Genomic DNA, 13,535 nt, shown 5'->3' on the forward strand with positions numbered 1-13,535 from the left:
ACATGAATGTAGAGTAATTAACACAATAACATTCTATGATCACACAATCACGTAAAGAGAAGGTATTTTTGAGATCTTTCAGTTCAGTGCTTTTCAAATCTGGCTGATCATCAGGGTCACCTGGTTGGGCTTTTGACATTTCCTAGACCCCATTCATGAAGAGTCAGATCCAGCAGGCATAGCCAGGGACCCAGAAATTTGTCTTTTTTTCCTATAAAATTCAATAGTCCCACCCTCTCGCTATATAGAGGAAGACACTAAGGCCCAGAGAAGTCAAGATGTTGCCCGAGACTAACAGAGCAAGCGACAGAGAAAGGACTAGCACCAGCTCTCTTGTCCCCTTGCCCATCACTTTTTCTGTCACACCTCACTGCGTCCCAGAGCTTTCCCCCGACCTGGTACCCTTACACTTAGGCTAAGCAGCCTTTAGTAGACATTCTGTTGTTAGAAGTAGGTGGTAAACTGCTTGAGGGCAGGGACCATGTCTCATGTTCCTTCTGACACAATCCTAGGTTATAAGTGTCTAAGAAATACTCGTTGGCAGGCAGTCCCTCAGCTAAGGCCTCATTCTGTATTCTCCACTCACATCTCTGTCTGCGATCGTCCACACAGATGCAAAATCATCTAGCTGGATATGGAGATCCACCTGAGGAGGGCAGTAACGCCTCCGAATTTATGAAGGTGCCATGTTCACACAACAGGAATCTGAATGACAATGCAAGTTCCATAAGAATTACCATGTCTTCCCCTTGTTCCTGAATTATGTGAATTATGTAAAAATAATAATAATAAATGAATCCATGGGATAGAAAGAAGTTATTTACCTATAACATTTGGCAAATATGAATTATAAAAATCCTCAGCTAGTCCAGGGAGATAATCCTTAGCAACTGAAACAACTATATTTTATTGAGTTTTATTACTGTTTCTCTTGGTTTGCAATGTGTATTCCTGGTCTTATAAAACATTCTTTTGTGGATGGAGTCAAACTCCTTCATAAAGCTGACAGCGAGGGACTGAACCCATTATGACATGGCTGCTCTCCCTCCCCACCCCACATACATAACTTCTCACACACAAACACACACACACTTACACGTGTGTACTTAATGGAGGTGGGGGAACATGACTTGTTTTATAAATAAGATGATTCTACTATACTGCCATCTTGATTGTAGATATGATACGGAAGAAAGGATAACAAAAACATCTCAAAAGCCAACAGGAAAATATTAAAGAAAATTTAAGGCTGAAAAGTAAATAAATCAACAGGCACATGGGCCACTGGTGCCACACAGCCCAGCCCTGCCTGTGCCCACCTGACACACGGGCCTCTGCTGGACCAGGAACAAGACAGGACTGCTGGGGGGGCAGGGAGGACACCCAGGGCCGGAAAGGACCCTGCCTCCCCAGGAACCACCACAGCAGGCCCTGCCTCCCTTTACTGGGTACTCCCTCCCCAGCTAATGCTAAAAGAACTGTCAGCATTCTTCAGCTAATGCTCGAAGAGTCTGTCCTTAGAAATCATTTATGGATGAGGCCCCTCCCACTTGAAAGCACCTCCACCCGCCTCGGGACACCACACACGCGCCCTCACAAGTCCTCTTCAAGTCTTCTGCCGCAAGGGGCCGGGCACGACAGAGCTTCCTCAACTTGTACTTTGTTGTAATTTTTACAGGAAAGGCACTGTCTTCTCTTTTTTAACTGTTAAATCCAGTCTTACCCAGATATAGAGTCCTACTCACTCCTCCAGACAGCCTTTTAAAATCACACTGATAAGCTCCTTCATCCATTTATTCCCCAACACGTATTGATTAAGCGGTGACTGGACTTGTGGAAGGTCAGGGCTAGATGGGACCGTAGACATCCTGCACCCCATGCTCCTCATCTACCCCGGGGTGATAGGGCGGGGTCACCCCCAACCCCCGGATCTACTAACCATCTCACCACCCACCCAGGCACTGAGCAAAACTTCATGCACAAGTTGCGTACTTTTTCATTCCAAAACTGAAAAAAATCACAAGATGAAAGAATTTTTTGTACCTTATTATGATTTATAAAGCTAATAAATATTAGGAAAATGGAATGACAGAACCAAAAAGTAAATGTGACTTGAAAAAGAAACAATTGCAGGGTTTGCAAAGATTCTTTCCCTTTTTTTGGACATTCAATGTTTTATGAAGTCATATGCTAGACACACATGACAACCTCTGCCTTTCCGCGTGGTTAGGAAGTCATTCCAGAGAGACAATGACGCCATACAACACATCCCAGGGCACTTACATTTACAGCCTATGCTTCTAGTCTACAACAGACACACACTACGGATATTAGCTACAAAAACATCCATTTTCTACTTATTTAATCAGGAGGAAGGCAAAGCTACTGCTAACATTTCAATAAAATATCTGATTCGTAACTGTCATTATCTCAAGGGAAATCAGATGGAATTTAATGCGGGGACTGATCTAAGTTCTGGACAGTCTTATCTAAAATAGTAGAGGTTTAGATATCCAATACATCTCTTCAGGGAAATTTTAATGAGTGATTCTATATGCCAAATTTTTTTTCTTATGAACCATATATATTTGTGTAGGAATATGTTATATTTATCACCCCAACGTTTTAATAAAACTTACTGTGCCCTGTTGCATAAGATAGTTAGAGAGCCTTAAAAAAAAAGCTGTTAGCTGACAGTTACTACTATGAATGTAGAGCTTCATTTGCTGTATACGCTAATCCTCCAGGAAAATTACATCAAAAATGGACATTTTATGACAAAATCACTCATTTATCTCAAAACCAGAACAAATAGAAAACACCACTAAGGGAATTTAAATACTTTTCTGACCACTACTGCAGAAACACAGAAACTCAGCAGATTTCAGACATGCAGGAATCAGCACTATACAGGGAAGAATTAACAAATCAAACTCAGTACAACTTTAATAACTGGATTGAAAGTAGACTCTTAATAAAACCAAAATATATCCTCCTCAAGGCAACCATCAGCTACAAAGGAAAAATGATTTCATATCCTTGGTCCGTAAAGAAGACACATTTATTTACATTCTCAATGGACTAGAAGAGGTTTTAAACTGTCACAATTAAAATTTTAAGCTTCCAAAAATATCTTATGATCAATGCACTTAACTTAAAGCTTCTGGTATTAATAACTTCATTTAGACATCTTAAAAAACCAACACAAACATACTTTCTAGAGTGCAAAATGCTTCTTATTAAATACTTTAGTAACACAAAAGCAATTTGTTTTTAAACGCAGGAATCCTCTTCTGAAGGATCATCACCACAAAGACATCCATTGCCGGCAATGGACGTTGAACAAAACTGCCAGCTTGCGTGAAATGCAACATTAAAATTGTGCATCGGGTTTCTGCACCTGTCCAGATGACCCCGTTTATTTGTACAAACTCATTGTTGGACTCTGGTACATGCACATGTATGCATCACAAAGAAGTCTTCGTGCACAGCCTTGGATTCTTCTGGAATCCAAGGAATGCAGATCTTCTAGAGACATTTTCAAGTACTCTCCTACTTCTGGGCATGGGGTAACTTGAGGAATGTTGAAGCCATTCTGACCACCTACGGAAAAGAGGAAGAGCTGTATTTAGGGCAGTCAAGTTCTAAACTCTTTTGCTGTCCTGCCCCACCAAAGTAATTTTACAATTCCATAATTTAGTTAAGGCTAATTCCCAGGACCTGAAAGACCTTATTTTACTTCCGATTTCTAGAAGTTAAATCCTCTTGTTAACTCTTGACAGTCTCATTTCTTGGTTTCTGAAAGGATTCCGGGACCAACAGTGAATACTATTGACAAAAGGACACATATCCTGAGCAAAGTCCAAAACCTACTTCCCAGGCTTCTCTGTGTATTCAATCAGGGAATAATGTTACATACACATATGCACACACATTCAACTCTTCACATTCCCAAATCCCTTCCCAGACACAAGCACCCCTCCCTGTATGCTTTACCATGAGCCTGTCCAGTTTAGGGCAGATCTAGTAAAATGAATACCATTTTATTCCGCTAAATTTAAAATATGTATTTGTGTGATTCTCGCAAGGTTTTGTTCTACATTTCGTTAGACTGAATGAAGATGCTATGAGGCGTGGTCTTAGGGATTCCAGGAAAGGCTTTAGCCTCCCAGTGGCTTTTCTAAAAACGCCTGGAACCCTTGTGCTTTTGAGTTACATGGCTAAATGCAAATTTTTAACTGGGGTAAGGACCTATTTACAGCTGGGGCTGTGCTATATCCCTCAAGCGTCTGAGAGCTGAGAAAACATTGAGAACCCTTGGGGTACAGCTTGGGCATCTGATCAAGAGGCTGCCACAAGGTGGCATCCTAGGTCACCAGAGGGCCACACCAGAAGACTCGGGGTCTGGAGCGTGAGAGAGTGACTAAAGGAAAAACGGGGTATCAGAGAACTGGAGGAACGTTAAGTCATACTTCACAACCTTGCCTAGGACCAGTCCTGATCTGTAAACTATACAGGCAGGGGTACAGCTGTTTTGACAACGGTTTCGTTTTTGAAACCTACTAGAGCCCCAGGCACTTCACATGCACTCATTAGGTATCTGTTAAATAATGACTGAACATCCTAGAAAGCAGCCTAGAAGGTGCAGTATATTCCCCACTTAAGGAAGACACATTACACACAGAATAAGCTTATTTTTCCAAAGAAGACATTTACTTCTATTCTTAGCTTTGTCATCTAGAAGACAACAGAAAAAACATAAGCACTGAGGTCAGAAAGACTGAATTAAATACAAGCTCTGAGACCTTAGGCACCTTAAATCTCAGCTTTAGTAAGAGGAAAAATAGGAATCATTCCCACCTTGCAAGGATTTAGGTATAATGACGTAAAGTACCTCCCTGAGAGCTTGGCACGTAGGTATTTAGGAAATGGTGACTATGGTACAGAAAATAAGAGAAGCCTGAAAGTCAAAGACGACAAAGCTGAAAATAAAACCTTTCAGCCCTAAAAAAAGAAATTTCCAGCTCCTTTTTTTTTTTTTTTTAAAAAAAAAGACTCTATGCATGTCAAAATATCACAACAATATTATCCCTTAGTTTAGTAGCAGGCCTGTTAATGCATTTCAAGATTTCGGACTATGTCACCAAGATATTCCTGAACGGATTTTCCCAACACTATTTTATTACTCAGACCAGGCTAGCCCACTATGGCTATCCCACTACAAACTCAAATGTCGCCACATGTAGAAAAGGTCTGGAAAGTACCATCCCGATCAGCCATGCTGTCAAAGAAGAGCCAGGCAGAGTCGTCTTTCCCGTACTTCACAAAAGCGACATAGTGGCTTGTTTCTATGCAGAGGACAGCAAATAACTCCATCTTCTGACAGGGGATGCAGCCGTGTCTCCAGTCCCAGTCAGGTAAATCTTTGGGAAGTGACACTGGGTTATATTTATGATTCAGCCTCTTGGGATGAAGGTGGACCTGAAAGGGAACATGAAGAGAATGCCATTAAGAAGCCGAAACACAATGGTTTGAAGGGAATGAATGCCACTTACTCTAATTGAATACATCCCCACAAAGAGCAACTGAGTACTCGACAGAAGTCCATCAAATAAACAGAGAAGGCATAAACAATACCATTTAATTATGGAATTTTTAAAGTTAATTATGATTCTGAAAACTTTTCAAAACCTGAAATCTGTTTCAACTACAAATGATTTACTGCTTATTAAGAGAATATCCATTAAGTGAAGTCAAACTTACTTGAGTGTTGCAGGTTTTACAAAACTGCTTGATTTTTCCAGCTGAGATGTCAGGGTCATCGTAGCATTCTCTACACTCATACATTGCGAGCCCTCCACATATCCGGCACTGCCTAGGGGCTGAAAACGTTGGGGGTGGCGGGGAGTTAAGGGGCCTTTAAAAATGCATTCTTTCATTAAAAAGATTAAAAAGAAAAGTTAAGCTTTAAAAAGGATAATGTTCATGGACTCAGTAAAGTCCACCCCTCCCCATCCCCATAAGCTTTAAATTGGATTTTCTTGGATTCAGGATATCTTTAAAGACATTTTCTCTGACCAAATGACAAGTTTTTAAAAATAATATATTCTAGAGTGTTTCCCCTGATTATAAAATTTCTATTGATGAATATGCAAAGATACAAGAGAGTATAAATAAGAAAACTGAAAGCATCTACAATTTCAGTTAGCAAGACATAACCACTGTCAATACTACTGTGAATTTTCTCAGGTAATTTTGTATCTGCACACTCACATAACTCGGCGTGTGTGTGTCTGTGTGTGTGTGTGTGTGTGTGTGTGTGTGTGTAGCTCCTCTTATAGAAAATTATCAGCACACTCTCCTTTTCACTTAACATTACATCATGACCACTTTCATATAACATTGGTCTTCAAAAACATGAATTTTAATGGCAGTAGTTTTGTTGTAGAGATACACCATAATTCACTTAACTACTCTCATTAACATATAGAGTGCTTCTAATTTCTTACTCATAAACATATTTACATATGAAATATTGATTTACATGTCTGATTATTTTTTCAGAATAAATTTTAGTGTAGTATTTCCAGGCTCTTCAGCCTCTTCCGATACCAAACTGTCCTTTAGAAAACTCGTATCCTGTTAAGACTCTTATTCTCAATTAATGTGAATGACCTGACAGACTATTTCTGAAAAACAAACTAAAAAATCTTATACTTACTGTCTTCAAGTAGATCTGTTATATTTAATTCCAGAGAAGGAAAAATTTTTTTAAATAGTTTAAAGTCTTTTCCAAATCGAGGCATCTGAATAATCAGACACGATGGTGCCTAAAAAAAAAAGATACATAATTTTAGAATCAAAACGCTGAAAAAAAATTTCCCTGAAATAGTCGTGGTTGTCAAACCAAGCAGCGGCTCCACCATAACGTGGATGGCTACTCCGTGTTCACAAATGGGATCCACATGTGAAATGGACTGTGAAGGCAGAGCGCCAAGGAGCCACAAGCCTCAAGCAGCCCAAGATCTATGGACACATGGACACGGAAGTCAGGCAGTTCAACAACCTTGGGTCTCAAATAATATGATGACCATGCAGAGTCATCTACTTTGGGTTTATATTTTTAAAAGGCTTTGGAAAAACCTGAAGGACACTATTCCTTATATTTCAACAAATAAATAATGGCAGCTGTTAAGGTTTTACCAGAACATTCCTTCAGAGATGGATACAATGAAAATGAACCACAAGCATGTACTACTAAGAGCATGAAGATACTCAGTAAACAGTAAAAGAAAAGTAATTTAAATCACTTGTTCATTTACAGTAAGTGAATTTTGTCTTTTACTGAAGGAGGAAAAGTAAACATTTTTTTTTGATATATTTGGATAATATGCTTGGGTAAAATTTTTAATTGGGTAAAATGTTAAGCTGGGTGAAAGGACAACAACAACAAAAAAACACAAATCTTCTTTGCTTTAAGCTACTTAAAAGTTTTCAAGTTACAAATTAGAATGATATTTTCTTTGGCACCAAAAATCTAAAAAGTTCAATCTTAATTCTAAGGTATTTTCCACATGGACAAAGTTGAAGCATGGCATATTTTTTTTTAATTTGTGTTTTCTTAACAATTTGTGCTCCTAACTGTTCTCAGTGGGTTAAAAGTAATAGTTATAGAAGCTATAGTTGTCTGGAGAACCCTAATGACTTGCATAAAAAATACAATAAGTAATTATCACTAACCTCAGCAAATTTCAGGTTGCTGTTGATAAAAGACCATTCTAATAATTGCTGAATTGTAGGAACTCCAACTTTCTCATCTTTTTCCATAAAAATTTGATAGAAGTAACAATCTTGAACTTTTTGACCTGCTGATCTAAAAATATGCAGAAAAACCCAGATAATTTATTTATGAAATGCATCAAAAAGTGAAGTGGTCCCAGAGGCATTTGAGAACGGAAAAACTGTTGAGAACAGAAACCGATGGTGCAACTCTGACACTCAGAACAACAGGGGCAAAGACAATCATTTAGATAAAATAATTAAATGTACTTATGCATAAGACCTTGCAAATGATTTCTTGTTTAAGTCCTCATATTGAAAAGTTGCTTTAGTGATTAGAAGAAAAATAATGCAATAACATCCACAGTCAAGAAGCACTGTGTGAACAATAAAAGCCAGAAGCTAACATCACTTGGTTCAACTTAACTGTCGAAGCTAGAAAGGAGCGAACTGCATTTAATGCTTGAAACAGGAAAGTTAATTTGTACATGCCTGAATGGGACAGACCCTAAGAGACCTTCCAGATGCAACTTTTCATTTCTAAAGTGAAGGCCCTGAGATCTGCGGAAGGATAATCCTTCCCAGTAACTCAAAATCAGAGCCAGGTATAAAACCTAGGTGTCCTAACAACTGCTTACTATTCTTGGCACTAAAGCATGCTGTCTCTTTAGATGGTCACTCATTTATTCAACAAACACCAGGTTAGGGCCCACTATATGCCAATCACAGTGCTACCCTTATACTGAACATTTTCCCTTCTAAATATTTTACTTCAGAATGCATGAAAATTCAAGACTAACTCTACTAAAAGAATCAATAATCTTTCAATTTACTATTTACCCTTTTTAGCAGAATTTCTGCATATAGAATCAGACTGTTTATAATTAGATTTATAAGTACAGTTCAAGATTTTTAGGGGAAAATATTAACGTTGTTTTCATAATAAAATCTCAGCTATTGAGAGGCCAACCTCAGAAACCCTCAGTTTCCCAAAGCAACTTCCCTATTCTCTCTAGTGTCTCCCTATTCTCTCTAGCGTCTCCTCCTACAACGACAATTAGAATTTGTCTTCCACGTCTCTTATCTCCTCTTTCTTGTTTTCTAACTCTTTATTGCTTTGGGCTACATTCTGGGTAATTTCTTCAGATCTATCTTTCAAGTAAGCAATTCTCTCTTTAGCTGTGCATACGGCATTCAGTGAGGTGCCCTCTCCCAGCCATATATACATATATGGCTATATATATATAACTACATATATAGTTTTTTATTCTATTTTGGGCAGTTTTATTTTTGTTTATTTTTCTTTGTTATCAAATCTGCATTTATCCTCCCTAGGTATCTAAGTCCTCCTTTTTTCTCTTAAACCATTTAAGAATATTCATATTAAGAATATCATTTTAGAATGGTCTCTTTTAGACTACTTTACTATTTCAAAGTGTTAAGGTACTCATCCTCCTATCTGTTGCATCAGCTGACGCTCCCTCAGTCAGAAAGACCGGCTCATGGAGGGGAAGAATGACACTTGGGAAAAAACTGCTAACTTTTAAAGTTGTTTTTTTTTATCTTTTTATAATCTTCAAACTAGTGATTCTCAATCTGAAGAGGCTGCTGAAGGGGGAGGAGAGGCAGAGCTTCCCAGGGCCCTCTTCAAACTCCACAAGACCTTCAGACACTGAGACATATTCCTATATGTGACTGACCCTTCTTCACCCACTCTGAGAATCACTACAGTATTCATCCTATGTAACACACCAGGAGTGTATTACAACCCAAGGTGTGTTGGGCTATGAAAAAAAAGAATGAAAACTGTTTTAATCATCTGAAATTTATCTCTTCAAGATGAAAAACAGAAGTGATTTTTTTCCTCCCAAACTGCCTGGCAGATTTCCTACATCATGTATTCAATATATATTTCCTTCCTCCTTTGTGTTTGAAGGTTGACTTATAAAATACTGAAATACCACATATAGTTAATTCTATATCCGGGCTTTCTATTCAGTTCTATCTATCCAATTTCTAATTGTATACCAGTATCACACTGTTTTAAATGTCTGTTGTTTTGTCTTTATAGCTTATAATAGAATTCTTTAAAAAAAAAAACAAAACTGCAATGTTTTCACCCATTTCATCTTGTAGAGAATTCTAAAATCATTTTACTAAGTTCCAAAGGAAAAAAAAAAAAGTTAAGATCTTGATTATGTACAAGTTATTTTGTAAAAATTAACATCTTTAAGTTATTTAATCTTCCTACCTGGAACACAATCTTTCTCACTAATGAATTAAATCACCTTTTAGCTCTGTGCAAGTCTTCTTTAAAAACCTATCTCAGTAAAATTGATTTCTTGGCATTTTATACTTTCATGAAGTATGAAATTATCCCTTTTTCATATTTGCTAGTGGGGATACAGGAATATGACTGATTTCTCCATGGTTTTTTCCTGCATGGTCAAATTACAAATTCTTGTGTTAACACTAGTAGTTTCTAAACAATTCTCTCAGATTTTCTGGGTATACATATAGCTATGACCTTATTTGAATAGATAATAAATATATACTATCTTATTTCATTAGCTAGAACTTCCAAAACAATATCAAACTATAACTGCGGTACTGTCCACCCTTCCCTCCGTCCTTCTTACTCATCAATTCGACACTGGCATCAAAGAACATCACTTAAGACACTGAGATGAGTAAGAATACTTGTCCGTGATTAGCTTTTAGGGAAGTAAATAGTATATAAGCAAGATTTTTCAACAAAGAAACCCAGACTAAAATGTAAAAAGGCCCAGCATTCAATCTGGAAAGTTCATCCATTTAGAACATCTCACTAAGAACTTCACTGCATTAGATTCAAGGCTTTCATTGAAGATGGGGGGAAAAAAGACCAAGTTATAAAACTGGGAACAAGAGAGCTAATTTAGGGCTAAATTAATTCTTTGACTAATGGGTAGTCAAAAACAGTGCTCCCACGGTGTCTGACTGAGTTCGAATAATATTCTCTTAAAAGGATTCATTAATTTAAATTAAAAAAAGATTTATATACAGTTTTATAAGAAAACGATTTGCAACAGTGCTTATTACTGGGGTTAAAATTAAAAGCACAAATTTACACTGGATTTGTTCTTCAAGTTAAGTATGATACTATGGCAAAGATAATGATTTAAATTAATTTGCATTGCGGGAACCTAACATATTAAGATCCCTAAATAAATACAATATTAAGTAATCATTAAGGAAATCATTTCTACTGAATGATGGCAGTGGAAATGAGGATTGTCTATTTTTCCAACGCTTCTGTAACAATTTAAAATTACCTTATTTTTAACAATGGTTCTACCCTTAAAATATGATGAAACAGGATATTCAAGAATTCTTCAGGATCTAGGAGAAAATAAAAAATCAAATAAGTCACAGACAAGATTTTTAAATCATTCTATTTTTTCTTTATAACAGTCATATTCCTATACAGAATTCAATTTCCTAATCAATATTATTTCAATTAAAAGCATAGTTCTCAATTTTTCCTAAAGACAAACTACAAAGGATATTTAAATGATATGATAAAGTATTACGTGACAATTTTGTTATAACTTTATTATATTTCAAAGGGTATAATAATTCACATATAGGGAAATAATTTTAATTTCTTTGGGGGGGGGCTTAAGTGTAATAAAACCTGACGTATGACCTTATTTTTTCCTGCTGTTTAAATAATTATCAAGTCTGTAAATATTATAGCTAGTTACAATATGCTGTTAATACATTCAAAGTCAGGAGTTGAATCTCTGAGTAAATTCATTAGCTATGAATAGATTAAAACACTGTCTCTGACCATAAACTTAATCCTAATCAGCCATTTGTAACTCCCTTTATAACAAGGAAAGCTAAGTGAGAAATGTGGATGACTCAGTGCAACTCTTCACCCCTGAAAAGAAAACAACTCCGAATATCATTGCTGGATGGAAAGATCTCCTTATTTATTCGTAATATACTAAAACCAGTCAGCTTCTTAAAGGGGTTCATTATTCCACATATCACTCATTTTTAGAAGAGAGAAAGCATTTACAAAAAGAGAAGAAAATTGTACATCACATAGAAAAAAATTATATTTTAAAATAAAATCCCCAAAACTACACAGATATAACATTTCAGCCAACAATTTAGCATTTATGCTTTCAAGTTATTTTAATGCATATCCTATAAATTAAAAGTCACCTTTTTCTTCAGAGGTAAATCCTGATGCAGCCTCAACTTTTTCAAGTATTTTCCTCAGTTTCATAATCTTTGTTGCACATACGTATCCGTATCTATGTTAGTAAAAACTATTAATTAATATTAGCATATATATTAAATTAATATAACACATTTTTTATTGAAGGATAGTTGGCTTACAATGAACATAACACATTTTGATAATCAAGTATTTCTTATGTAACTCCAGTGTGTCATAAATTAGTAAGCTTAATAAGTATTTCAGAAAATACAATTATAAGCTTCTTCTTGAGGTTTGAAAATTTTTAAATCTACAATCAGAATTATCCCAGACACTATGATAACCTAAAAATAACTATCATATACTAATAAAAGAAAAAATATTTTTAATTTATGACTGTTTTTTAATACTATTTTACTTAAGGAATTATAACATTTACTTTACAAAACAGAATATACAATTTTGAGAGAGAATCCTTTTAATGTTGTACTAAAGGATGAAATAGCTACCAAGGGGGATGGAAAAGGGCAGTGATAAGAAACTGAAATTCTAAAATATGCAATCAAACCAGTCATCGTAATTATGACATTTTCTCTTATCTTTCTCTGAATACAGGATACATTCAATAAGCTTCCTGTCAATCCCTGACAAAATTCTAATTCTAAAACTGGCTTCAGAAGACAGCTTAGAGGCCACCATGGGCTTCATAAGAGCAAGTCAGAACCACCTAATCTTATATCCATTTTTCATATCGGCTATTCACTCACTCATTAGCTCTTTGCAGCCAACATATATTGAGCATCTACCACTTACATAGTAATCTAACCTTTCAGTCACTGGGAATACAAAAATGAATAAGGTGAAAAAACAGGGTCTCTGCCTGCGAGAAGCTTGAAATGGAGAGAGCACGTGTTTCCGTACCAAGTAAAACCAGTCAGCTATAATCTAGATATGACTGCTGCAGACACAGGGAATCTTGATCAAAACAGGGCATCTGACAAGTTTCTTGTTGTGGACAGGGTGACAAAGTCTGACGAACCATGATTCTTAACTGGTTGGACAACAGTATTCAAAGAACGCTTATTAATGGACTTACGGTGTTTTGGAAGGAAAGAAGGAAGTGGTAACATGCCTTAGAGTTTTGGATTTAATCTGTCTTGTTCTAGTATCAATCACTTGGGGGGAAAATAGGCAGTATGTTTAAATTTTGCATTTATACAAATATAATACAAAAGAACTGATGTAAAACTCAAGATTCATAATTATCTTAAGGGGGTAAAAACTACAGTTATTTTCATCATTACAGAATTCAAAGAAAACAAAAGATACAAGTGGGAAATCTATTCACCTATAATATACTTTCCTAGTCATGTTATATAGTAGGTCATTCTGAATGCTCATTATATTTCAGTGTCCTGAATTTTGGGGTCAAAATCTTGTATCAAACTATTTTTTATTTTAATTGTTAAATAATAAAAGTATGTCACAAAATTTAAATTTATCCTAATATGGACTTTAAATTACATAGTTTGCTCCCTATATT

The 13,535-nt window shown here is 36.2% G+C and overlaps 1 protein-coding gene across 5 annotated transcripts in view; it reads right to left on the minus strand.

The window, feature by feature from the left end:
- Nucleotides 1-3,133: 3,133 nt before the first annotated feature.
- Nucleotides 3,134-13,535, minus strand: part of CYLD (CYLD lysine 63 deubiquitinase) — a 61,971-nt gene continuing 51,569 nt past the window's right edge. For all 5 annotated transcript variants that reach the window (XM_061172332.1, XM_061172331.1, XM_061172333.1 and 2 more), the window contains 7 exons: nucleotides 11,995-12,086; nucleotides 11,094-11,160; nucleotides 7,741-7,873; nucleotides 6,722-6,830; nucleotides 5,764-5,882; nucleotides 5,265-5,481; nucleotides 3,134-3,603 (listed from right to left, as the gene is read on the minus strand). In XM_061172332.1, the coding sequence (XP_061028315.1) occupies nucleotides 3,419-3,603; nucleotides 5,265-5,481; nucleotides 5,764-5,882; nucleotides 6,722-6,830; nucleotides 7,741-7,873; nucleotides 11,094-11,160; nucleotides 11,995-12,086 (922 nt within the window). In that variant the 3' untranslated portion in view covers nucleotides 3,134-3,418. The remainder of the gene's footprint in view (nucleotides 3,604-5,264; nucleotides 5,482-5,763; nucleotides 5,883-6,721; nucleotides 6,831-7,740; nucleotides 7,874-11,093; nucleotides 11,161-11,994; nucleotides 12,087-13,535) is intronic.

This window comes from Eubalaena glacialis, chromosome 18 (genome assembly GCF_028564815.1).
Source record: "Eubalaena glacialis isolate mEubGla1 chromosome 18, mEubGla1.1.hap2.+ XY, whole genome shotgun sequence".
NCBI classification, from domain to species: Eukaryota; Metazoa; Chordata; class Mammalia; order Artiodactyla; family Balaenidae; genus Eubalaena; species Eubalaena glacialis.